General features: G+C 38.2%; 1 protein-coding gene across 3 annotated transcripts in view; it reads right to left on the reverse strand.

Annotated features, from left to right (window-relative positions):
* Positions 1-718: 718 nt before the first annotated feature.
* The window catches only part of CEP162 (centrosomal protein 162), a 93,621-nt gene continuing 68,923 nt past the window's right edge, over positions 719-25,416 (reverse strand). For 2 of the 3 annotated variants that reach the window (XM_081251551.1, XM_081251553.1), the window contains exons 23-27: positions 23,818-24,467; positions 20,327-20,468; positions 18,320-18,418; positions 13,112-13,246; positions 719-1,049 (exon numbers count right to left, since the gene is read on the reverse strand). In XM_081251551.1, coding sequence (XP_081107677.1) covers positions 840-1,049; positions 13,112-13,246; positions 18,320-18,418; positions 20,327-20,468; positions 23,818-24,467 — 1,236 coding nt within the window. In that variant the 3' untranslated portion in view covers positions 719-839. The remainder of the gene's footprint in view (positions 1,050-13,111; positions 13,247-18,319; positions 18,419-20,326; positions 20,469-23,817; positions 24,468-25,416) is intronic. The other variant, XM_081251552.1, reaches the window with a different exon arrangement.

Here is a 25,416-nt window from a genome sequence, read left to right on the forward strand (position 1 = left end):
AGTAGCTACAGCTTTAACTTACCAGTTATCTTATATGCCCACTATCTGCTTTTGGAAATGAAATTGTAAAACAGAAGAATAATCTGGCTACCTTTATGCATGCTTTTAATTTTTTCTAGTGAACATATATTTACTTTTTAAATGAAGTAAAAATGTTATATTCTGTTTATAACCTTAACGTTACAAAAAAGGGACTGACATTTAAGACGTGTAGCATGAAAGATTAAAACAGTGAATAAATCAAATTCCCATATTACTTGTGAAATATATTTTGCACTTTTTTATCAGGTGCAAAATGAGGCACCTAGAGGTAGGAATGGAAATCTGGGAGAACACGAGAATTCACTCCCTATCTACTTGTACAGAAGTTACAGCTCTCATCAAAATGATCACGGAAGCACCACTACTCTGGTGACTGTCCGAGCCTCTGTGCTCACATTCCTCCCTGTGTCTCTGTGGGAAAGAGGAGCTATTCTTCTGGCCAGGAATTAAGAATACACACTTAGTCAATGACGGCAAAGTATTTGCAACTTTGTTTTCTTTGCATATCTAGCGCGAAAGTGAGACCTTTTGCAATAAATCTCACTAGTTCCAGTCACCTGACAAAAAGGGACTTGTCCATAAATTATTTAAAATGTGACTGGTTAATGATTTTCAGTAAAATACACCATTAATGCTGCTCTTTTTTTCCCTCCTAATTGGTAAAGGGTATTTTGAAATGTTGCTTTTGTGTTCTGGCAACATACTGTAACACTTTTTTCAAAAGCCTCCTTCTGACAGAGACCCCATCCACCGTCCATCTTCAGGCCTTTCTGTGAGGTCACATGACAAGCGAGTTTCTAGTAACACTGTGGTGCGTTCACTTCTTCTGCCAAAGCAACTGGCATGACCAACCCCTGCCGGTGCAGCTCTCGGAGAACATCCAAAATGGAGTCTAACTCTGTGCGGAACTTGTCCAGCTCACGATTCTTCAACTGCGCAAGTCTTTTCCATTTCTCAATTTCTTTGTTTTGCTCGGTTTCTACTACTTGGTGTGTCTGCTGTATTATCTGCAAATTAAAAAAATGCCGCATTACTTTTAGAGTTCAGAGTGTGGGTGAAGAACCTCTAATAGCCTCAAAGAGCTCAAGTGGGACAATGCTGATGACGGAAACCTGTGACCTATATATCAGAGGGGAGAGAGGCAGAGGGAGGGGAGCGTTACCTAACAGGCCCCGCTGGGTCAATAAACAGGCTTGTAAGTGAAGAGTAAGTGGGAATTTTAATATCTAATTCTGGTAGGGAGTTATGGAGTTTAGTCTTTTTCTTTTAAGCCATGGTGGGGGGAGGGGGGAAGGGTACCATTTAAAGCATCCAATACCTTGGAATGAATCTAAACATCCCCAAAATGCTGTTTTTGTTTTTTTTAAGAATTTTTTTTAATTTAATTTAATTTTTGGCTGCATTGGGTCTTTATTGCTGTGCGTGGGCTTTCTCTAGTTGCGGCATGTGGGCTCAGTAGTTGTGGCTTGCGGGCTTTAGAGCGCAGGCTCAGTAGTTGTGGTGCATGGGCTTAGTTGCTCCGCGGCATGTGGGATCTTCCTGGACCAGGGCTCGAACCAGTGTCCCCTGAATTGGCAGGTGGATTCTTAACCACTGCGCCACCAGGTAAGTCCCTAAAATGCTGTTCTTAAGAACAGTACTTGGGATGCAATCAAGACAGTTTTAATGCAACACATGTCATTAATGAACCATACATTGTAGCAGCAGGAATTACATAGGATAAAAGCACATACATCTATCACGTGCCAGGCTTGGCTTTAAGCATTTTACATAGGTTAACATTTAATCTTGACAACACAGTAGGAGATATTCTACATATTCATCCCCATTTAACAGGTAGGGAAAGAGAGGCACAAATAAACAAAAAATTAATCTGCCCTAGATTCACACAGAACCCATTGCAGGCAGAGTCACGATTCACACCCAGGCAGGGTGGCCCCAGAGTCCCTGCTCTTAACTACCACACTAGACTGCCTTGCTTATGTGGGTCAATGTTTTTCAACTGTGAAATGAGTGTACCTTGTCCAGTAACTTATAATACTGTTCTTATAATTTCAAAATACCTCATCATAAGTGAATCGTTAGTCACAGGCACTTCAAACCACAGAAAGCTAGACATACAAAAACAATTAGTTAGGGCAACAAAGCCAGTAATGTTGCCAAACATTACACCTGCTGAACCTCTGCAATAAATTTTTTTTTGAATTTATTTATTTTTGGTTGCATTGGGTCTTCGTTGCTGTGCGGTGTGCGGGCTTCTCACTGCCGTGGCTTCTAGTTGTGGCACGCAGGCTCAGTAGTTGTGGTGCACAGGCTTAGTTGCTCGGCATGTGGGCATGTGGGATCTTCCCGGACCAGGGCTCGAACCCGTGTCCCCTGCATTGGCAGGTGGATTCTTAACCACTGCACCACCAGGGAAGCCCAATAAAATATTTATTTATAATTCTGCCTGGCTACAGAGTAACTTCATAATTCTAAAATAAAAGAATTTCAGAAATACTGTATAAACACATGCTTGAGTTAAGCGGAATACAAAATACTGTACGAATTTTCAATTCTAAGTTTTAAACATTATATTTTGAAAATTTTGGATGTCTATTATATATTGAAATACGGCATTAACCATAACTAACATAACACTGTATAAGTTTAAGGTATACAGTGTAGTGACGTGACGTATGTAAAGGCCGTGAAATGACTACCACAGTAAGTTTAGTTAACATCTGTCTCCTCACGTAAGTTTCAAAATCTTGTACTGGAAGTTTTAACCTCCTGACCACCTTCCCCCAATTCCCCCTCACCCTGCCTCTGGCAACTGCCAATCTGATCTCTGTTTCAGCGTGTTTGGGGTTGTTCAGAGTATACATGTAAGATTACATAGAATCTGTATTTCTCTGTCTGACTTAGCATAAAGCCCTCAACGTCCATAAAGCCCTCAAGGTCCATCCATGTTGTTGCAAGTGGCAGGGTTTCCTTTTTTTTTTTTTTTTATGGCTGAATACCATTCCATTGTATGTATATATATCACATTTTCTTTACCCATTCACCCACTGATGGACACTTAACATTATTTCCATGTCTTGGCTGATGTAAATAATGCTTCAATGAGCACTGGCTGCACCAATTTACAGTCCCACCAACAGTGCTCATGGGTTCCTTTTTCTCCACATCCTCACCAATACTTGTTACTTTTGTGTTTTTGATAATAGCCATTCTTTTTGATATAGCTCACTGTGGATTTGACTTGCATTTCCCTAATGATTAGTGATGTTGAACACCTTTTGATGTAGCTGTTGGCCATTTAAATATCTTCTTTGTAATAATGTCTATTCAGGTCCTTTGCCCATTTTTAAATTTTTTTTTTTTTTTTTTTTTTTTTTTTGCTCTTGAGCTGTGTGAGTCCCTTGAATATTTTGGATATTAGCTCCTCATCAGATGTGTGGTTTACAAATATTTTCTCCCACTTCATAGGTTGCCTTTTCATCATGTTGATTATTTCTTTGGTTGTGCAGGCTTTTTTAGTTTGATGTAGTCCCATTTGTTTATTGTTTATTTCACTGCTTGTGTTTCAGGTGTCATATCCAAAAAGGATCTATGCCAAGACATGTCAGGGAATGGTCCCCCTACATTTTATTCTAGGAATTTTATGGTTTCTGGTCTTACATTTAAGTCTCTAATCCATTTAGGATTAATATTTGTGTGTGGTGTAAGGTAAGGGTCTAGGTTCAGTCTTTTGCATGTGAATATCAAATTTTCCCACAACCATTTATAGAAGAAACTGTCTTTTGTCCAAAGAGTATTCTTGGCTCCCTTATCAAATATGTATGCATGGATTTATTTCTGGGTTCTTGATTTGATTCCATTGGTCTATGTGTCTGTTTTTAATGCCAGGACCATACTGTTTTGACTACTACAGTTATGTATTTGTATAATATAGTTTGAAATTAGGAAATGAGATGCTTCTAGCTTTGTTCTTCTTTCTTAGGATTGCTTTGGCTATTTGTGGTCTTTTGTGGTTCCATACAAGTTTCAGATTGTTTTTTCTATTACTGTAAAAAATGCCATTGGAATCTTGACAGGGATTGTAGTGAATCTATAGATGGCTTTGGACATTTTAACAATATCAATTCTTCTAATCCATGAACATTGAATACCTTTCTATTTGTGTCTTCTTCAATTTCTTTTATCAATGTCTTATAGTTATCAGTGTACAGATCTTTTATCTCCTTAGATAAATTTATTTCCAAGTATTTTATTGTTTTTGATATTATTGTAAATAGAATTGTGTTGTTTTTCGGATAATTTGTTGCTAGTATATAGAAACATTACTGATTTTTGTATACTGATTTTGGTATCCTGCAACTTTACTGAATTTGTTGACCAGCGGTTTTTAGGCGGAGTCTTTAGGATTTTCTATATATAAAATAATGTCATTCACAGAGACAATTTTATTTCACCCTTTCCAATTCTGATGCCTTTATTTTTCTTCACTGATTGCTCTGGCTAAGGCTTCTAGTACTATGCTGAATGAAAGTGGTGAGAGTGAGCATTCTTTTCTTGTTCCTGATCTTAGCAGAAAAGCTTCCAGCCTCTCACCGCTGAGTATGATGTTAGCTGTGGTCTTGTTATCTATGGCCTTTATTATGTTGAGGTACATTCATTTTATACCTAATCTGTTAAGACTTTTTTTTTTTTACCATGAATGAGTGTTTAATATTGTCAAATGTTCTTTCTACACTGATTGAGATGATCATATGATTTTTATCTTTCATTCAGTTAATGTGGTGTATCACATTTATTGATTTACTTACGCTAAAGCACCCTTACATCCCAGGAATGAATCTCATTTGATCATGGTGTACGATCCTTTTAATGTGCTGTTGAATTTGGTTTGCTAATTTTTTTTTAAACAAGGAATATATGCCTTTTTGGAAATAATTATGTCCTGATATGGTCATCTTCTATACATTGACAGTGGTAATATTGGTAGTATAAGTATGCCTTGTTGTAGGTGGGTCATGAAGGCTGCCCCTCATATTCACTATAATAGAACTCAGAGCTGAGAGCAGCTTCCAAATAGAAAGGAAAAACACAGGTTTAAAAGGTCCCTTTCACAAGTGCTACAAGCATTAAATTTGTTCTGTAATTCCAATTCTGAAAAAAACCCACAAAACCAAAAAACATTACCCTGTAGCTTCTTACAAGCATCTGTACTGTTAATCTAGGAAATAAGTCTCCACTAGAAGATGCAAAGGTTTCACTGTATGTGCTACTAGAGCAGCCTTTTGACTTCACTGTTCCTTTTTTATTTTTTTAACTTTATTGGAGTATAGTTGATTTACAATGTTGTGTTAGTTTCAGGTGTACAGCAAAGTGATTCATTTATATATTTATACATATATTCTTTTTTTTCAGATTCTTTTCCCATATAGGTTATTACAGAATATTGAGTAGAGTTCCCTGTGCTATACAGTAGGTCCTTGTTGTTATCTATTTTATATATAGTAGTGTGTATATGTTAATCCCAAACTCCTAATTTATCCCTCCCCAACATATTTCCCCTTTGGTAACCGTAAGTTTGTTTTTTGAAATCTGTGAGTCTGTTTCTGTTTTGTAAGTAAGTTTATTTGTATCATTTTTTAAAAAAAAATTAGATTCCACATATGAGTGATATATGATATTTGTCTTTGTCTGACTCATTTCACTTAGTCTGATAATCTCTAGGTCCATCCATGTTGCTACAAATGGTATTATTTTGTTCTTTTTTATGGCTAATATTCTACTATATATATATGTAATCTCAACGGAGATTAAGGCTGCTTCCATGTCTTGGCTATTGTAAATAGTGCTGCTATGAACATTGGGCTGCATGTATCTTTTCAAATTACAGTTTCCTCTGGATATATGCCCAGCAGTAGGATTGCTGGGTCATATGATAACTCTATTTTTAGTTTTTTTAAGGAAACTCCATACTGTTCTCCAGAGTGGTTGTACCAATTTACGTTCCCACCAACAGTGTAGGAGGGTCCTGTCCCCTTTTCTCCACACCCTCCCCAGCATTTATTGTTCATAGACTTTTTGTTCATGGCCTTTCTGACTGATGTGAGGTGATACCTCATTGTAGTTCTGATTGGCATTTCTCATGTTGAGCATCTTTTCATGTGCTTTTTGGCCATCTGTATGTCTTCTTTGTCTATTTAGATCTTCTGGCCGTTTTTTTTTTTTTTTTTATTGGGTTGTTGGTGTTCTTTTTGATATAGACCTGCATAACCTGTTTGTACATTTTGGAGATTAACCCCTTGCCAGTCACTTTGTTTGCAAATATTTTCTCCCATTCTGTGGGTTGTCTTTTTGTTTTGTTTATGGTTTCCTTGGCTGTGCAAAAGCTTTTAAGTTTAATTAGGTCCTATTTGTTTATGTTTGTTTTTATTTCCATTATTCTAGGAGACAGATTGAAAAAGGCATTGCTGCAATTCATGTCAAAGAGTGTTCTGCCTATGTTTTCCTCTAAGAGGTTTATAGTATCTGGTCTTACATTTAGGTCTTTAATTCATTTTGAGTTTATTTTTGTGTATGGTGTTAGAGAATGGTCTAATTTCATTCTTTTACATGTAGCTGTCCGGTTTTTCCAGCACCACTTATTGAAGAGACTTTCTTTTTTCCATTGTATATTCTTGCCTCCATTGTCATAGATTAATTGACCACATGTGTGTGGGTTTATTTCTGGGCTCTCCATCCTGTTCCATTGATCTATGTCTGTTTTTGTGCCAGTACCACATTGTTTTGATGACTGTGGCTTTGTTGTAAAGTCTGAAGTCAGGGAGCATGATTCCTCTACGTCTGTTCTTCTTTCTCAAGACTGCTTTGGCTATTTGAGCTCTTTTGTGTTTCCATAAAAATTTAAAAAGTTTTCGTTCTACTTCTGTGAAAAACACATTTTGATAATGCGTTTACTTGACAGGGATTGCAATGAATCTGTAGATTACCTTGGGTAGTATAGTTATTTTGACAGTATTGATTCTTCCAATCCAAGAACATGGTATATCTTTCCATCGGGTTGTGTCATCTTCAATTTCTTTTGTAGACTTTTGGTTTGCAGTTACTATGAGGTTTTGATATAGCAGTCTATATATATATACAAGATTGTTTTAAGTTGCTGGTCTCTTAATTGCAAATACATTTCTAATATCCTGAATTTGTACTCTCCTCTTCTCAACAGCTGCTGGTTCTGATATCATATTTGTGTGTGGATGATTTCCTACCTTTACTTATATTTGCCTTTACTGGTGAGCTTTCCCATTCATAATTTTCTTGTTTCTAGTTGGGGCCTTTTCTTTTCTGCCTAGATAAGTTTCTTTAGTATTTGTTGTAAGGCTGGTTTGGTGATGCTGAATTCTCTTAGCTTTTGCTTGCCTGTAAAGCTTTGGATTTCTCTGTTGACTCTAAATGAGAGCCCTGCTGGGTAGAGTAATCTTGGTTGTAGGTTTCTCCCTTTCATCACTTTAAATATATGGTGCCACTCCCTTGTGGCCTGCAGAGTTTCTGCTGAAAAATCAGCTGATAACCTTATGGGAGTTCCCTTGTATGTTAATTATTGCTTTTCCCTTGTTGCTTTTAATATTTTTTCTTTGTCTTTAATTTTTGTCAGTTTGATTAATATGTGTCTTGGTGTGTTCCTCCCTGGGTTTATCCTGCATGGGACTCTACTGTACTTCCTGGACTTGAGTGTTTCCTTTCTCATGTTAGGGAAGTTTTTGGCAATAATCTCTTCGAATATTTTCTCAGGCCCTTTCTCTCTCTCCTCCTTCTGAGACCCCTATAATGCAAATGTTGGTGTGTTTAATGTTGTGCCAGAGGTCTCTGACACGGTCCTCATTTCTTTTCATTCTTCTTTCTTTATTCTGTTCCACAGCAGTGATTTCCACCATCCTGTCTTCCAGCTCACTTATTTGTTCTTCTCCCTCATTTATTCTGCTATTGATTCCTACTAGTGTATTTTTCATTTCACTTACTGTACTGTTCATCTCTGTTTATTCTTTAAATCTTCTAGCTCTTTGTTAAACATTTATTGTATCTTCTCGGTCTGTGCCACCATTCTTTTTCTGAGATCTTGGATCATGTTTATTATCATTACTCTGAATTCTTTTTCAGGTAGATTGCCTATCTCCACTTCACTTAGTTGTTCTTGTGAGTTATCTTGTTCCTTTGTCTGGAACATATTTCTCTGTCATCTCATTTGGCATAACTTTCTGTGTTTATGGTCTCCTTTCTGCAGGTTGCAGGATCGTAGTTCCTCTTGCTTTGGGTGTCTGCTCCTGGTGGGTGAGGCTGGTCCAGGGGCTTGTGCAGGCTTCCTGGTGGGAGGGACTGGTGACTGCCTACTTGTGGGTGGAGCTCAATCTTGTCCCTCTGGTGGGCAGGGCCATGTCAAGTTGTTCGTTTAGAGGTGGCTGTGAGCTCAGTATGGCTTTAGGCAGCCTGTCTGCTGATGGGTGGGGCTAAGCTCCTATCTGCTGTTTTTTTGGCCTCAGGTATTTCAGCACTGGAGCCTGCAGGCTGTTGGGTGTTGGCTAGGGCCAGGAATTGGTGCCAAAGTGGCAACACCCCGGGATAGCTCATGCTGATCAGTGTTCCTGGGGCCTCTGCCACCAGTGTCCTTGCCCCCCAGTGAGCCACAGCCAACCCCCGCCTCCCCAGGAGACCCTACAAGACCCACAGGTAGGTCTAGCCCAGGATTCTATGGAGTTACTGCTTTGTGCTGGGAAAACTTGTGTGCACCCTCCAAGAGTGGAGTCTGTTTCCCCCAGTCCTGTGGAGCTCCTGCAGTCACGTACCACTAGCCTTCAAAGCCAAATGCTCTGGGGGTTCCTCCTCCCCAATGCCAGACCCTCAGGCTTGGGAGACTGATGTGGGGCTCAGAACTCTCACTCCTGTGGGAGAACCTATGTGATAATTATCCTCCAGTTTGTGAGTTATCCACTTGGTATGTATGGGATTTTATTATGTCATGAAAGTGCCCCTCCTCCTGTCTCATTGTGGCTTCTTCTTTGTCTTTGAATGTAAAAACATCTTTATGATAAGTTCCAGTCTTTTTTGTTGATGGTTTTTCAGCAGTTAGTTATGATTTTGGTGTTTTCGTGACAGGAAGTGAGCTCAAGTCCTTCTACTCTGCCATCTTGTCCAGGATTGAGGGGCTGTCTTTAGTTCGGATGCTTGTTGCCTCTTTCCTCAGTGCATGCTGGCCATTATCCCCTTGATATGGGGTATGCATGCACGGCCCCTTGCATGCTTATTGGACAGTGGGGGCAGCACTTGGTGCCTGCTCAGGGGTCTCCTGGGGCAGCTGCAACCCATGCATTCCTAGGACAGTGGGTAGCGCTTGGTGCCTGCTCAGGGGTCTCCTAGGGGTGGCTGCAGCCCGTGCACTCCCAGGACAGGGGGCAGTGCTTGGTGCCTGCTTGCGGGTCTCTATTTTTTTGTTTGTTTTTGAGAATTGTTGCATCTATATTCATCAGGGAAATTGGTCTATTGTTTTATTTTCTTGTAGTGGCCTTATCTGGCTTTGTTATCAGGGTAATGCTGGCCTGTAAAATAAGTTTGAGAGTATTCCCTCCTCTTCTACTTTTTGGAAGTTTGAGAAGGACTGACATTAATTCTTTTAAAATTTGATAGAATTTACCAGTGAAGCCATCTGTTCCTGGAATTTTCTTTGTTGGGAGACTTTTGATTACTGATACAATCTCCTTACTAGCATGCTCTTTTCAGGATTTTCTATTTCTTAATGATTCAGTCTTGATAGATCGTATATTTCTAGCAATTTATCAATTTCCTCTACGTTGTTCAGTTTGTCGGCATTTAATTTTTATAGTAGTCGCCTAAGATCTGTTGTACTTCTGTGGTATTATTTGTAATGTCCCCTCTTTCATTTATAATTTTGAGTTCTCCCCCTTTTTCTTTCCTCAGTCTAGCTAAAGGTTTGTCAATTTTGTTTATTTTTTAAAACAACTAACTCTTTGTTCTGTTAATCTTTTCTATTTGTTCTTTATTTCTGCTCTAATCTTTACTTCCTTCCTTCTTTTAACTTTGGGCTTAGTTTGTTCTTTTTCTAGTCCCTTGAGGTATAAAGTTAGCTAGGTTTTAAAATTTGATACCTTTTTTCTTGAAACATGCATTTATCTCTATAACCTTCCCTCTTAGAAATGCTTTTGCTGCACTGCATTAGTTCTGGTATGTTGTGTTTCACGTTTCATTTATCTCAAGATACCTTTTTTTTTTCCTTTCAATTTCTTCTCTGGTCCATTGTTTATTTAGGAGTGTGTTGTTTAGTTTCTATGTATATGTCACATTTCCAGTTTTCCTCCTGTTGATACTTAGTTTCACATCATTTAGGTCAGAAAAGATACTTGCTATGATTTCAGTCTTCTTACGTTTACCAAGAATTGTTTTGTGGCCTAACGTGATCTACCCTAGAAAGTGTTCCTTGTGTGCTTGATAAGAATGTATATTCTGCTGTTGTTGGAGGGGGGGAGGTATTGTATATATCTGTTAGATCCATTTTTTCAATAGTATCACTCAAACCCTGCTGTTTCCTTATTGATTTTCTGGATGAAATATCCATTGTTGAGAGTGGGATATTAAAGTCCCCAACTATTACTGTATTGCTGTTTGTTTCTCCTTTTAGTTCTGTTAGTGTTTGTTTTATATATTTAGGTGCTCTGACGTAGGATGCATAAATATTTACGTTACGTCTTACTGATGGATTGAGCCCTCTATCATTATATAATTACCTTCACTGTCTCTTTTGGTGATTTTTAGCTTAAACTCTATTTTATCTGATATAGCTACAGCTACTCCTGCTTTCTTTTGGTTACCATTTGCTTGAAATATCTTTTTCCATCTCTTCATTCTCAGTCTACGTGTGCTTTTAAAGTTAAAGTGTGTCTCTTGTATGTAGCATATTGTTTGGATCTTGTTGTTCATCCATTCAGCAATTCTACTGTTTTGAATGAAAAATTTAATCCATTTAAATTAAAGAGAATTATTGATAAGAATTTACTATTGTTATTTTGTTGTTTTCTGACTGTCTTGTAGATCCTTGCTTCTTACATTTCCAGTCTACTTTTGTGAATTAATGATTTGTGGTGGTATGCTTTGACTCCTTTAGCATAATCTTTTGGATAACTATTACAGGATTTTTTCCTTTGTGGTTAATGTGAGGCCTACATAAAATGTGATATATTTATAACATCCTATTTTAAGTTGATAAAAACTTCAATAGCATACTAAACTTGACACTTTTACTGCTTCCCACCTCAATTTTAGGTTACTGATGTTACAATTTACATATTTTAATACTGTGTGTGCAATAACTAATGTAGTTATGGTTATTTTTAATACGTTTGTTTTTTCAACTTTTATACTAGAATTGTAAGAGAATTATTCACCACCATTACAATATTACAGAATCTGACTTTGACTATATATTAAGCATTACCTGTGAGTTTTTCAACTACGTTCATATATTTTTATGATGTTAATTAGCATCTTTTTATTTCCACTTGATGAATTCCCTTTAGGAGTCTTGTTGTAAGGCAGGTCTAGTGGTGATGAACTCCCTGAACTTTTTTTCAAGTTTTTTGACACTTCTTTTGAATTTGTTTCTGAAGGAGAGCTTTGCCAGCTATAGTATTCTTGATTGACAGTCTTTTCTTTCAGTATTTTGAATGTATCAATCCATTGTCTCCTCACCTGCAAACTCTCCACTATGAAATCTACATATCCTCTAGTGGGGGTTCCCTTGTATGTGACACATTGCTTTTCTGTTGCTGCTTTAAAATTTTTCTTTGTCTTTGGCTTGTTTCTTGATGTAGGCATTTATTGCAATTATCTTCCCTCTCAGGACTGACTTGCTGTATCCTGTATATTTTGGTATGCTGTGTTTCCATTTTCAATTGTCTCAAGATATTTTTAAATTTATCTTTTGATTTCTTCTTTAACCCATGGGTTGTTTAGCAGCATGTGATTTAACTCCACACATTTGTGAATTTTCTAGTTTTCTTCTTGCAACTGATTCTCAGTTTCATTCCACTGTGGTCAGGGAAGATGCTTGATGATATGATTTTAATCTCCTCTTAAATTTATTAAGACTTGTTTTGTGGCCTAATATATGATCTATCCTGGAGAATTATACATGTGTGCTTGCGAAGAATGTGTGCTCGAAAATGTATTTTGTTCCTTTTGGATACTGTATACTATGTATGTTAAGTCCATCTCGTCTAATATATTGTTTAAGTCATAAGGGTGGAGCCCTAGTTAGATTGGATTAGTGTCCTCATAAGAAGAGGCGTCAGAGAGCTCTTTCTCTCTCTACTCCCCCTCTCCACCCCACAGAGCACACATGGAGAAAAAAGTTCATCTGCAAGTCAGAAAGAGCTCTCACAGAAACTGAACCAGTTGGAAACCTTGATTGTAAACTTATAGCCTCCAGAGCTGTGAGAAATTTCTGTTTTTTAAGCCACTCAGTTTATGATATTTTGTTGTGGCAGTCCAAGCAGACTAATACACTGTTCAAGCAAAGCTAAATATCAAGACCAAGGCTAGTGCCTAAAAACACATCAAGCCCTTCTGCCCATTTTAATTTCTGTTAATGTATCTGTTTGTAGCTACATGTAGTAACCCCAATGTTACTGGTGCTAGGCAAATAAGATTTTAAGTGATTGCATTTTGATATAAGCCTGTTTCTTACTAACATTTATTGAAATGACTTAAATATGGAACACGGTTCCCAAGAGCCCTGTTCCCAAGGTAAAATGCCTAACTTGCATCCATCAACAATAAAGAACGGAATACAAAAGTTGTTACTCTATTTCTGTAGATATAAGGCAAACCAATCTTCAGGTATTTAAGAATTAAAGTCTTATTTTCTCTTAAAAGCTATACATTTATTTTTAATAAAATCAATATACAATGGAAATACTTTAATTTGCTAGGGATGACAAAACGATAGCAAACGGGAGGTACTTAAATGTGAAGAACTGTACAGATATGTAAAAGTGATTTACTACTTCACCTGTTGAAGCTCCTGCTCTCTTTGCTCATGTCTCAGTTCCATCTGTTTAATTTTCTTTTCTAAGACCATGAAATGTTTCATCTCTGGTGTATGGTTTTCTTTGGCTTCTCTCAATTCTTCCAAGAGTTTTGTAATCTAAAATTGAGATATGAAATAAATGGGAAATTATGATAACAAGGAAATAATTCATTTTTAACAGGCAGTCTTAAGAAGTAAGAACAGTCACTGCATATTCTTTGTATAAAATTTCTCTAGATAAGAGGCTTCTTGTTAACATCAAAGGTATCTGGAGTTGTTAAAATAATGGCTTTCATTCCCTAGGTCCAGAAAGTAAAGGCTCATCCTTGTTCTGAAGTGACCTCACGTTCCAAAAGGTTCCAGATGATTGGACCACCTTCTCCCTCCCAGGTATGCCAGGATGGTTGTGGTGCTGAAAATGAAGTTGGGCACTTTCTTTGATGTATTCAGCCTTGTTACAAAGTATTTGTTAATAGTGTGATTACTTTTGGGATTAAATAATACATTTAAAGCACCCAATACACAGAAAGAGTTCAATAAATATGGATCCTCTTTTGTCAACTCCCTATAATTCTATTTGTAATTCTCTTCTGGTTCTTATCACTTTGTCACTTATAATAATTCATTCCACATGTGAATGTATGCATATAAAACAGAGATAAGGAAGTACTGAACTCTTTCTGTGCTGGCTGTCTCTTAGGTACTGAGGATGCAGAGATGAAAGACACAGTCCCTGTCCTCATGGAGATGACAGTCTAGTGCAGTACCTCCTTTTTCATATCATGACCCAGAGAAAATGGTAAAACTTTTATGGCACCAGGGAGTGAAATGGAGGTGACATGAGGGATCTTTATATTGGACTTCATAAAAAAATTAATTGCATTTTATTTATACCATAAAATTATGATAACTTTGCCAACTGTTAATATCAAAAGGCAAAATAATTAACAAGCAAATGAAAATGGATAAAATTAACAATTCAATCATGCTTTACATGGAAACACCCAAGTACTTAATAACACTAATACAAAAAAAAAAAAAAGAACCCATATACTCTTCTGAAGTCAGTTTAAAAAATGTGAAAATATAAGCAAATTAAATCAGAGACAAATCTAAATATTTTAAGTGTGGGACATCCTTGACATCATCAATGACCAAAGAAATAACCAGACCTCAATTAGGATGATTTGCAGAAAGGTTGGGGAGATGCCATCCATACCATGCTGTGGTGATGGGTGCTGGGCAACAAAATCTTGTATGTCAAAACAATGATTGCTAAAAATTGTAAAACAAAACCAAAAACCAAAAAAAACAACCCCCCCCCCGAAACAAAACAAAAAAATGATACTGAACTAAGAAAGTTGTCAGAGGCATTGTCATACATGTAATGGTCAAATATCACTTCATCTTCTATAAACTTTTTAATAACTGAAAAATGACTGAGTTTGTCATTAGACAACCTTTCCAGCCATCATCATCTTGTGACCACAGGTAACCCATTCCAGGTCCACCAGCTGGGAAGTTCTGGTCTAGTAGAAGGCACACTTGAGAGAATGAGAATTCTAACATGATGTGCTGCCATGGAGAGATGCCCAAGAAGCAGTGAGGTGGTAAGTGAGGAAGTCCTGAACCTGAAGGAGAGGTGGGCTGCAGGATTCTCAACCTGAGGCAGCTGTGGCTGAACTGACTCTTAAAGGACAAGCAGTAGTGAGTTATGGCAGTATCATGTGCTAGGTGCTAGGCTAAGTACTTAACAGATGTCTCAGTTGATCTGATTTATCAAAAGTTACATTTGTTTATTGTCTGATTCCCCAAATAAAACGTAAGCTCCATGAGAGCAGGGATTTTTGTCTAACTTTGTTCTCCTCAGTATTCCTAGCACCTAGAGCCATGCACAGCAGAGAGTAGGTGTTTAACAATTATCCATGAATAAATCAACGGAGTCATCTTTCAGAGGTTAAACATTCATTTGTAAACTACATAAATGCAGAAATGTGGTTCCAGACAAAGAATAGAGATAACGTCCCTTCATTTGTACCTACTTAAAAGCACCTTTAAGAGTATAAATTAACGTTGAATCTTTACTTTTAAAAAATTCTTATATTTTAGTGAATTTATCCATTGGAGGCAACTGGATACACAAGCAAAGATGTATGATCAAAAATGCTTCCTGCTACTTGAATACTATAGAAAAAAACTGGTAACAACCTGAATGTCCACTGATAGGGGATTCGTAAAAAAGTAACTGATGGGACTTCCCTGGTGGCGCAGTGGTTAAGAATCCGCCTGCCAGTGCAGGGGACAAGGGTTCAATCCCTGGTCTGGGAAGATCCCACATGCCACAGAGCAACTAAGCCCGCGGGCCACAACTACTGAGCCTGCATGCCTAGAACCTGTGCTCCGCAACAAGAGAAGCCACCGCAATGAGAAGCCCGCACACTGCAATGAAGAGTAGCCCCCCCTTCACTGGAACTAGAGAGAGCCTGCACGCAGCAACAAAGACCCAACGCAGCCAAAAATAAATAAATAAATTAATTAATTAAAAAAAAAAAGTAACTGAGAGAGAGCCTTGGACCTGGAGCCAGAGGCTCTGAGTCCTAATGCTTGCATTTCTATATTCTGCTTGGTTACATCAGGTAAGTTATTCCATTTTTCTTAGCATCAGTTTCTTCATCTAGAAAATGGGAATAGTAGTACCTACTCTTTTGGGTTATTGTGAGAACCACATAGAACACCTCAGTGCCTAGTAAACACTTAATAAACAGTAACTATTATTATTACTATTTTGACTCCTCTATTATAAAATGTAGGTTCAAGTAAACATTTAGAGTCATACAGTGATCATAAGCCACAGTTGGCACTCTGGATACAGGCTAGGCAACAGCTTCACTTGGGTAGGGAACCAAACCAGGAATCCTGTCCAACTGTCCTCAGCTAGTGGCATCCCTCTTCCTCCAACTTCAGAACTCAGGCAGTGGCCTTGCCCAAAAATAGACCATGAAAGCAAGCCCAAGGATGTGACCAGCAGACACATCCAGAAACCCAAACTGAGCTGACTGGTAAAGAACTGTCTCTGCTGTAGCAAACCTGCAAAGTCTAGAAGAGGACACCAATTACTCGAATGCACAGATAACCAATGCAGGAATCAAGGATCAAAAAAAACCAGGTTAAGTATGACACCATCAAAGAAAACTAAAAATCTCTAATAACTAACTTGAGCTATGCTGAAAAATTTGAAACCACTCAGTGTTCTTGTAGCTCTATAAAATTACTTTAAAAACAAGCAGTCAGGGACTTCCCTGGTGGTACAGTGGTTAAGAATCCGCCTGCCAGTGCAGGGGACAAGGGTTCAATCCCTGGCCTGGGAAGATCCCACATGCCATGGAGCAACTACCCCCGTGCGCCACAAATACTGAGCCTGTGCTCTAGAGCCCACGTGCCATAACTACCGAAGCCCGTGCGCCTAGAGCCTGTGCTCTGCAACAAGAGAAGCCACCACAATGAGACGCCTGAGCACCACAACGAAGAGTAGCCCCTGCTCGCCACAACTAAAGACCGCGCGCAGCAAGGAAGACCCAATGCAGCCAGAAATAAAAATAAATAAATTAAAAGAAAAAATGCAGTCATAAAACAGAATTCACCACTGTTTATTAGCTTTCACCTGAGGCCATGGTGGAGTAAGCAACAGGGATTTCTTAAACAACCAGAAAGAACAGACAATATAGGAAACAACTGTTTTCCAAAACTGGCTAATAGCACTGCAGGGCTGTAATTCATGAGAGAAAGGAAACAAACAAGATGAGCTCTATAACTGCCTAGTCTGTTGTCCAGAGGCGGTTTCGAAGCCAGTGGAAGCAGTAGCCTGAACGATTCTTGGAGCTCATACAGGCTGGGAATGGTTTATATTCCCACTGGCCTGAGATGGAATGCCTCATAACACACAGGGCACCAGAGAGGAAATAAATTAGCCCTGGTAAAACAGCTATGATAAATATGGTTCATATCAAAAGGCAGACTATCATTAGCTTTATTCAAGAGATGGAGTGCTTTACTTAGTTTTCCAGTAAATAGGCTTGAAAATCATGTGTTATAGCTTTTCTATTTTCAAAATATTTAGCTATTCTCAAACTAAGAACACTGTAACTTGACCAAAATTGACCTTGCTCTTTATCTTGCAAACATGAACACATACTTCCTTTTACTGTTTTCCTAAAAATTTTACTTGAGGTCTGTGAGGTTCTGTATGTTTACTGCTTATATAATAAAGTTTATGTACCTCTTAAACACTGAAAAGAATGCACGGTGCTGAACTATATAGCCTTTCAACTCCTAGAACAAGATTTTTAAAACATAGTTGCATAACTGTGGAGTATTTCTACATTAATCTTTCCATAATGCAATTAGTTGTATGTTTTGCTTTTATCATGTGATTTAATAAGTCCTTGAATAACAAAAAAAATGATGTATATGCTTCAAACAGAATACACAGCTTATCTGGTTTTTCATACTTCCTAGAATCAAAGAATCTCAGAGTAATAAAAATGGTGAGTTTCGGGGCTTCCCTGGTGGCGCAGTGGTTGAGAGTCCGCCTGCTGATGCAGGGGACACAGGTTCGTGCCCCGGTCCGGGAAGATCCCACATGCCGCAGAGCGGCTGGGCCCGTGAACCATAGCCGCTGAGCCTGCGCATCCGGAGCCTGTGCTCCGCAGCGGGAGAGGCCACGATAGTGAGAGGCCCGTGTACGGCAAAAAAAAAAAAAAAAAAAAGGTGAGTTTCTAGAAAGATCTATCTCCAATAATGGTTTTCTTCTCAGTGATCCAGCATCACTGTCATAATTTCTTTACCTATTTCTTAACCAAATTAAATAGTCTTAGTACTTAATGCAGAAATGGCCTTAGCCATCCAATTTTACCTCCTAAAAACTCAAAACAGTCAAACCCAACTCGCCCCATTTCCCTACTGCCCAGAAAATCACAATGACAAACACAAACATATAAATAACTTAATTAACTAACATTTGAGCTTCATCTGGGGAAAGCTGGCTTTTAATAATATTTTCTTAACGTGATAGATATTTCTGGGTTATCTCTATTTGTACATTTAAATTTAAAGAATTATACAGAAATATGAATATGATTGAAATGGCTAAGTAAAAGCTTATGTTAGCAGAATATTTTGGTTATTTCTTACCTCTTTCTGTAGGATTTCTTCTCGAACGTGAGAAACTACAAGAGATTCTTGTTTACCCTGCAGCTCATTAACTTGGTTTTGGAAATGTTTTATAAGTACCTAGGAAATTATGTTAGAAGTACTGAGTTAATAAAGCTTTTCCTTGAACATTATTTGAAAAATATAAGAAAGTGAACTAATGACTTGTTTGTATTAAAAAATAAAAAGGATCCTAATATTTTATAATTGCCAAAATCTAACATCATTGCCACAGAAATTAAGTTCATTGAATGAATTAAACTCATTGAATAAATTCATCATTTTGTTTCTTTCAAAGTTTAATATATAACACCACATACATAAATTAATAACTATGTAACTACTTGGCTTCTTTATCTCTAATACTTTTCTTTTGAAGATCTGAAAAATACCACAAAATCAACTTCTATAAAGTTTAAACATTTTGAAGAAAGTGGCCAATATTATCTTTATACTTTGTAATTAAGATAGTTTTTATTAAAGAGCTATTGACTAAAATAATAAAACCTAACATCTGTGAAAAGTCTCATTTTTAGACAAAGAAACTGAAGTACGTAAGTAAATACTTCCATCAAGAAGCTGCAAAAACAGGAAAGATTCATGTTTCTTTTCTCTAATGATTTACTTTTACTGTTTCTACAATCGGACTATGCTGACTTCATTTAACTCCCAATTTAAAAGATTACACTTAGAACTCTGGGAAAATAACATATTGATACTTATGGCACTATGGCCTAATAAGACTACTTTCCCCATCCCTCCCAGACCTCTCCTTATCATATAATCACTTGATATAATGTTTGCTGCCCACTGACACCCCGCTCCTTTGAGGGGAATAAAGCTAGAGAAGCTCTCTGCAAGGCTGTAAAATGGTTACTTCAAAAAAGCACTTTAAATCTTTTTCGGTGAAGTATTAAAACAGTCAAAGTTCTTTACTTCTGAGCTATCTGAAATTAAATTACAGACCTCATTACATCTCACCCTTAGATACATCAAATATTTCAACACGCATTTTCTTACAAATCCACAATAACATTTTTACACCTAAGAAAATTTGCAGTAATTTCATAATATCTCCTGTCTTGTCCACACTCAACCTTCCCCAACTGATGGACTTGTTTTTAATTAAAATCCTATTAAATAATTATGGGTGGGGGAGGTGATCATGAGATAATTATTTCTTGAAGTTTTTCCCCCTCAGTTTGGTATTGAAACCTACAGAAAGATGAAGAGCACAATGAACAATCACATATTCTTCAATTTGAATTACCGACTGCTAACATTTTGCTATATTTGCTTTCTTTTCTTTTTTTTCTTGGATACACCATTTGAAAGTAAGTTGCAAATTCTATTTTAATGCTGTTTTTTCAACTTGCAAAAACCACAGAAGATGGGCCACACAGTAGATATTCATAAATATTCCAAGTTGACAAACATACTATCCAAGAAGGAAGACACACTTGAGGAAATGCAGATGAGCTGTCACCGTGCCCTGTCAAAATACTCAGAAGACTATGCTTCATAATGGCTGTAGCTGTGTACATGTCTCTGTTCATTATTTTATCCCCAGCGCCTGAATGACCACAAAACATTATTTAATGAACAACAGGTAATGGGGAAAGAAGAGTGACTTGGCAGCTGGGACTTGGGGTGGAAGGAGGTGGTTCAGCATTCAGGTTTAAGTACAAGGTCCCCATCACATTGGATGTATCCCTCAACCATCTATTACAACCTACTTACAGGAAGATATATTTGAGAAATATAGGGACAAAATTGCAAAAACACTTATTTAAAGGTATAACTGTAAAGTAGAATAGTTAAACACATATGGTAAGAGTGTTGTCTTCTATTAAATAAAAAGAAAGTGACAATAATTTTCCATTCCTATCACCAACCTCAAGAAGTGAAGTTAAAATATTTCCAGATACTTTGTCAACAGTCTTGAAAAAAAAAATTGCATTACACTCAAAGTTTATTAAAGTCACCTACCTCTTGAGTTACTATTTTACGATTTAGTTCGGCTACTTTGGAAGAAGAATTTTCAACTGCGTTTTGGCAAAGGAGTTTCTCTACTTCCCTCTCATGAGATGCTTTGAGGGATGTGATGTGTGCTGCAGTTTCTTCCTTGAACCTTTAGAGCAAATGAAAGAACACCACACATAAAAGTGGCTCTTCAACCTCTAATTCAGAGTCAGCACAAAAATAGTATAAGAAGCCTGGAAATTAAAGAAGCAAAGGGAGAGAAGGCACCAATATCTACTGTACTGTGCTTGGTGCTTTATACATTACTGCCTATGAGTTCTTACAACCACTCCATGAGCTTGCTCTTATTTACTCAATTTTATAAAGGCAAACTTGAGTGTAGGAAAGAGTGATGTATCTAGGGTCCCAGATCAGGAAGTTGCAGAGCTGGAGTTTGAGCCCAGCAGAACTGGACACTCCCCAGCCTGGGGCACTTTCTGAGAGAAACAAAGGTTCTAAATGTTCTGTTTGGATTTAAGGCAAAGAGCTTGTCGTTTTATCTTTTAAGAGAAACTCAGATTTCTTGCCCCAATTATTTAGACTCTCCAATGCTTTGTTTCTAGGCAACACTCACCAGTTTTTGGTCCATGCATATGACTCCAGGGCTGGCTGCTGGTTGTGAGAATAAAATGATCTTTATGGTAATTCTTAGGACATAGGGTAGTCTGAACCTGAGACAACTTGAACCTGAGACTACTCGTTTGTCTCTATGACAAAATTTATGCATTCAGTGGCAGTTCAGTAAATGGTAAAGTTACACTAAAAAGCTGATACATTTATTATAAACATTTCCCCTTATTGGAAAAATTATTAAAAAATGACAATTTTACTGAAAGCAGGTATTTAGTAAATCACTGTTGATACTTATTAATATGGCAATTCCCAAACTACAAACATATCAGTTGCTTACTTGACTACATTTCTTCATGGAAACAGTGTGATTAGGACCCTCAGAAAAGTATAAAAATCTAAAGCACCCATGATATAACTGAACTATAGTAAAAAGCAGCCTAAATCTGGGCCTAGGAAACATTACTTTTCACTTCTCAGGCCCAGAGCTGTCTGAAAAACAGATTAACAATACTAAAAAGTTATAAATTATGTATAGGAAAATTTATAGGAGAACCTGAATGTTAAATTATTTCTAGGAAACAATATGATTCTTTCCAAATAGCTTCATTACTACTATCATATTCAGGACTAAAGAAACAAGGTTTCAATTTGGAAGCAGTATGACTGCCATGATGACTCAGTTAGATGTGGCTGCCAATCAGTCAATAAGCATTTGTTAGGTGCTTCCTATCCTCATTCTCTGGTAGACACCCTGCACTCTCCCAGGTCCTATCTCTTCCTTCACTCAGGCACTCATTACATATTCTGATGCTTCTAACTCTGGGTTCCTTAAGTCAGTCAAATGTACCGAAATCCTAATCTCTGAAGGGCATGACGTTACATATTCTCAATATATGATATATAACTTCACAATTAATATGTTGCTTCACAAACATTAAACTACACATGTTCTGTACACCCCAAACCTTATTTTAAACCTCATAATCAAACCTATTATTGCCTACTGGTTGCAAAAGAAGTATAATCATACATCAGTTCTCAAGGAGCTATAAGGTGGTGTATAATTAGTGCTTTCTTGGTACATAAGTTATACAGGAGTTGGAGATGGGAGCAAGAAACTTCTAAAAACTTCTAGGTAATATTTTTCCTAGAAAATGAAACAGGAGTGAGCAAAAGGCAGGAAAGAAATTTGGCAAGTAACACTACTCGGATGGCACAGGATCAGAATGGTGATGGGACTTGAGATGCCAGGTAGAGAAATTCAGTCTTGACACTTTAGGAAGTTGGGAGTCACTGGAGAACAGAGTGACTCAGATACAGGAGTACTTAAAGAATATTAATGGTTTTTAAGCAAGATGACTGGGGGAGACGGAAACTGAAATCAGGAGAGTGGGGCGGGAAAACTGTCTAGTAAACCAAGTAGACCACACTATAAAAAGGAAGAAAGCAGGGCTTCCCTGGTGGCGCAGTGGTTGAGAGTCCGCCTGCCGATGCAGGGGACACAGGTTCGTACCCCGGTCCGGGAGGATCCCACATGCCGCGGAGCGGCTGGGCCCGTGAGCCATGGCCGCTGGGCCTGTGCATCCGGGGCCTGTGCTCCGCAACGGGGGAGGCCACAGCGGCGAGAGGCCCGTGTACCACAAAAAAAAAAAAAAAAAAAAAAAAGGAAGAAAGCAAAATTAATACTTATAAGGAAGCACCCCACAGACTGTCAACCCAAGGAATAAAGGTGGTAAAGCTGGGCCTGGCAACTGAAAATATGGTCATAGACAGAGATGGGGAAGTTGGGAGGCGGAGCCAGTTTATGGTTAAAAAAAAGAGAAAATCTGCGATACTACTGATTCCAAGAGGAATAATCCAACACATTTTTAGATTTAACATCTGAGCTCAGGGAAGAGAACAAGCCTTGAAAAGTAAATCTAGGAGTCATGGTTCATAGAAGCCATAGAGAACAGATGAGTTTAGCAAGGGAGAAAAAGCAGAGAACAGACAGAAAGCCAAAACCTGAACTTTGGTAGAAAGCCAGATTTTTGAGGAGTGAGAAGGAAAAGGAGTCAGGAGTCTGTCAAAAGGAGCAGAAAAGGAGCTTTAGTCAGAGTGCCAAGTCATGGACGTTACGGAGGAAACCCTTTCAGAAAAGGCAGTGTAGTCAACAGTGTCACAGAAAATGAGGATGGAGAAAACTCCACTGACTGAGAAAGGCTATTCTTGAGAGACCGGGTTCAAAAGAGTGTGAGGATGAGAGCCACACTTAGAGGAAGTCAGGGGGAAATAAAAGGAGAGGCTACTTGTGGGAAAACTGGTGCTGATTCAGGCAGAGGACCAGAACTTTGTTTGATCGGGTGAAAAAGATCTGAGCATGTAAGAAGGCTCAGAGGAAAGAGACAGGAGATGGTACTTGGAGATTCTGAGAAGGAAAGGGATGAGTACGGAAGTTCTTCAAGGCATGAAGAGATGTAATCACAAGACTAATTTGAAGAGTTATTTTGGAAGAGGAACTTTTCCTCTTAGAATGTCAACTAGTTTCACTAAGAGCTGTTTTCTGATAGCTATCTGCCTACAGCAACCATAAGTGATGATATTCACTTGCAGGAAGGCCCAGTGGGTCAGCTTATCAACACCATCTGGATATGTACAGAAAGGTAAGACTGCTCGGCCCAAGAACTGGGTTGACATGAAGATTCAAGTTCATTAGAATCTGAGCTTCCAATAGGTAGAAGATCCAACTCTGAAACAGATCTGTGCTTAGCAATGTAATACAGGTTCTTAAAATTTGGTAATGAATTTAGTTCAGGGTCAAACTAATTATCCAGGGGAAATACATCTATGATTTTTAAATTTTTATCTTTTTATGTCTCCATATACTGACGAAGTCACATTTTTACCTTTTCATGGAGTTTTCAAATTGGTTCACTGCTACTTCAGATTTCATCTTCAGCTCATTCCTCTCCACAGTTAATCTCTCCAGTTCATTTTTCAATCTGCAGTTTTCTTGTGCAACCTCTGAAATATCGGAATCAGTAAAAGTATGTGGTTGGTAAAGCTTGCCCTCCAGGGTTCCAGAGGAGTTAGCATTTCTTTTACCTGGGTGCAGAACATCTTTCTTCACCCTTTTGGCAGTCATTTCCTCCCTATCCTTAGAGTGCTGATTAGAGAGCATCTTTCTCCTCTCCTTCTGAAGCCTCTCCACAGTTTTTGAAAGGTGCTGTATCTCTCTCCCCTTTGCGGCTAGCTCCTCGTTGAGTCTGACCAGTTTAGCTTTAGAATGAGCCTGTTCCACCTGGAATTCTGTAGACTGGAAACCTTGATCATCCTTATCATTTTTCTTGAGCTCCAATTCAGCATTCTGATGTCTAAGAACGTCTATTTCAGCTTCAAGATTTCCTACAGTGATTTGATGGGCTTCCTTAATGTCATCCAGCTCCTTCTCTAGTGCTTTAACTCTGGAGGAGCTGTCATGTTGGTTCTGGGACTCCTCCTTCAACTTGCAGGCAAGTAGCTGTTCCTGCTCATCCATTCTCTGCTCATACTGAATCTGTAGAAAAGAATTCATGTAACGACAAACCACTGCTAAACATTTCATTAGTTACCAAAGCCCTACAGTCTCCCAGGTCCTGCCTTTTCCTTCATTCAGGGACTCACCATATATTCTGATGCCTCCAAGCCCATGTTCCTTGAGTCAGTCAAATATGTTGAAGTCCTATCTTTGAAGGGCATACCATTATATATTCTCAATATATGTTATGTAATTTCCTAATTATATGTTGCTTCATAACATTACAAGTTTTTATACACCAAAACTTACTTTAACCTCACAAGCAAACCTATTATTGTGTACCCTTCTCTATGCAAACTGACACACTATACTCCCTGAGGATAAACAGGGAAAGCAGTTGGGGTTACTGATATCTGTAAGAAATAGCACATTTTCAGCCTTCTAACATCAATTTAGAAATCTCATAGGAGTAATAAGTTGGCTTAGAATTTGCATACTGGAGCTTTATTATTATTAACAAAATAACCTAATAGTCTACTCTGTGGAGGGAGGCATGAAAGAGCTTTGTTCATTCAATCACTGCATGTATTTATTGCACTACAACTGCATGCCAGAAGCTGTGCCAGATCCTAGAGATAAACTCAGTTCCTGCCTTCAAACAGTTCACAGCCCGGTGAGGAGAGTGACATGGCAAATTTCAATGTCCTATGATAACTGCGATAATGGGCCTATGAACACGGCGCAGAGGGGCACCCGGGTGTGTCTGGAGGCCTGAGGGAAGGAAGGAGGGAAGATGGCACAGAGGGAGCACATTCAAGTTCAGCTTTGAGGGATGTGTGTAAATTTGGGGATAAGTGGAAGCAGGGGTACTTTGGAAGTAGGAAGAGCACATGCGAAGGCAACTGAAATGTTTGGTGTGCACTGAGCATCAGAAATGAAAGGAGGAAGTGGCTGGAAGTGAGCAGGGGCAGGAGAGGGGGGTGGGATA

This window comes from Mesoplodon bidens, assembly GCF_964165515.1.
Source record: "Mesoplodon bidens genome assembly, chromosome: 12".
NCBI classification, from domain to species: Eukaryota; Metazoa; Chordata; class Mammalia; order Artiodactyla; family Ziphiidae; genus Mesoplodon; species Mesoplodon bidens.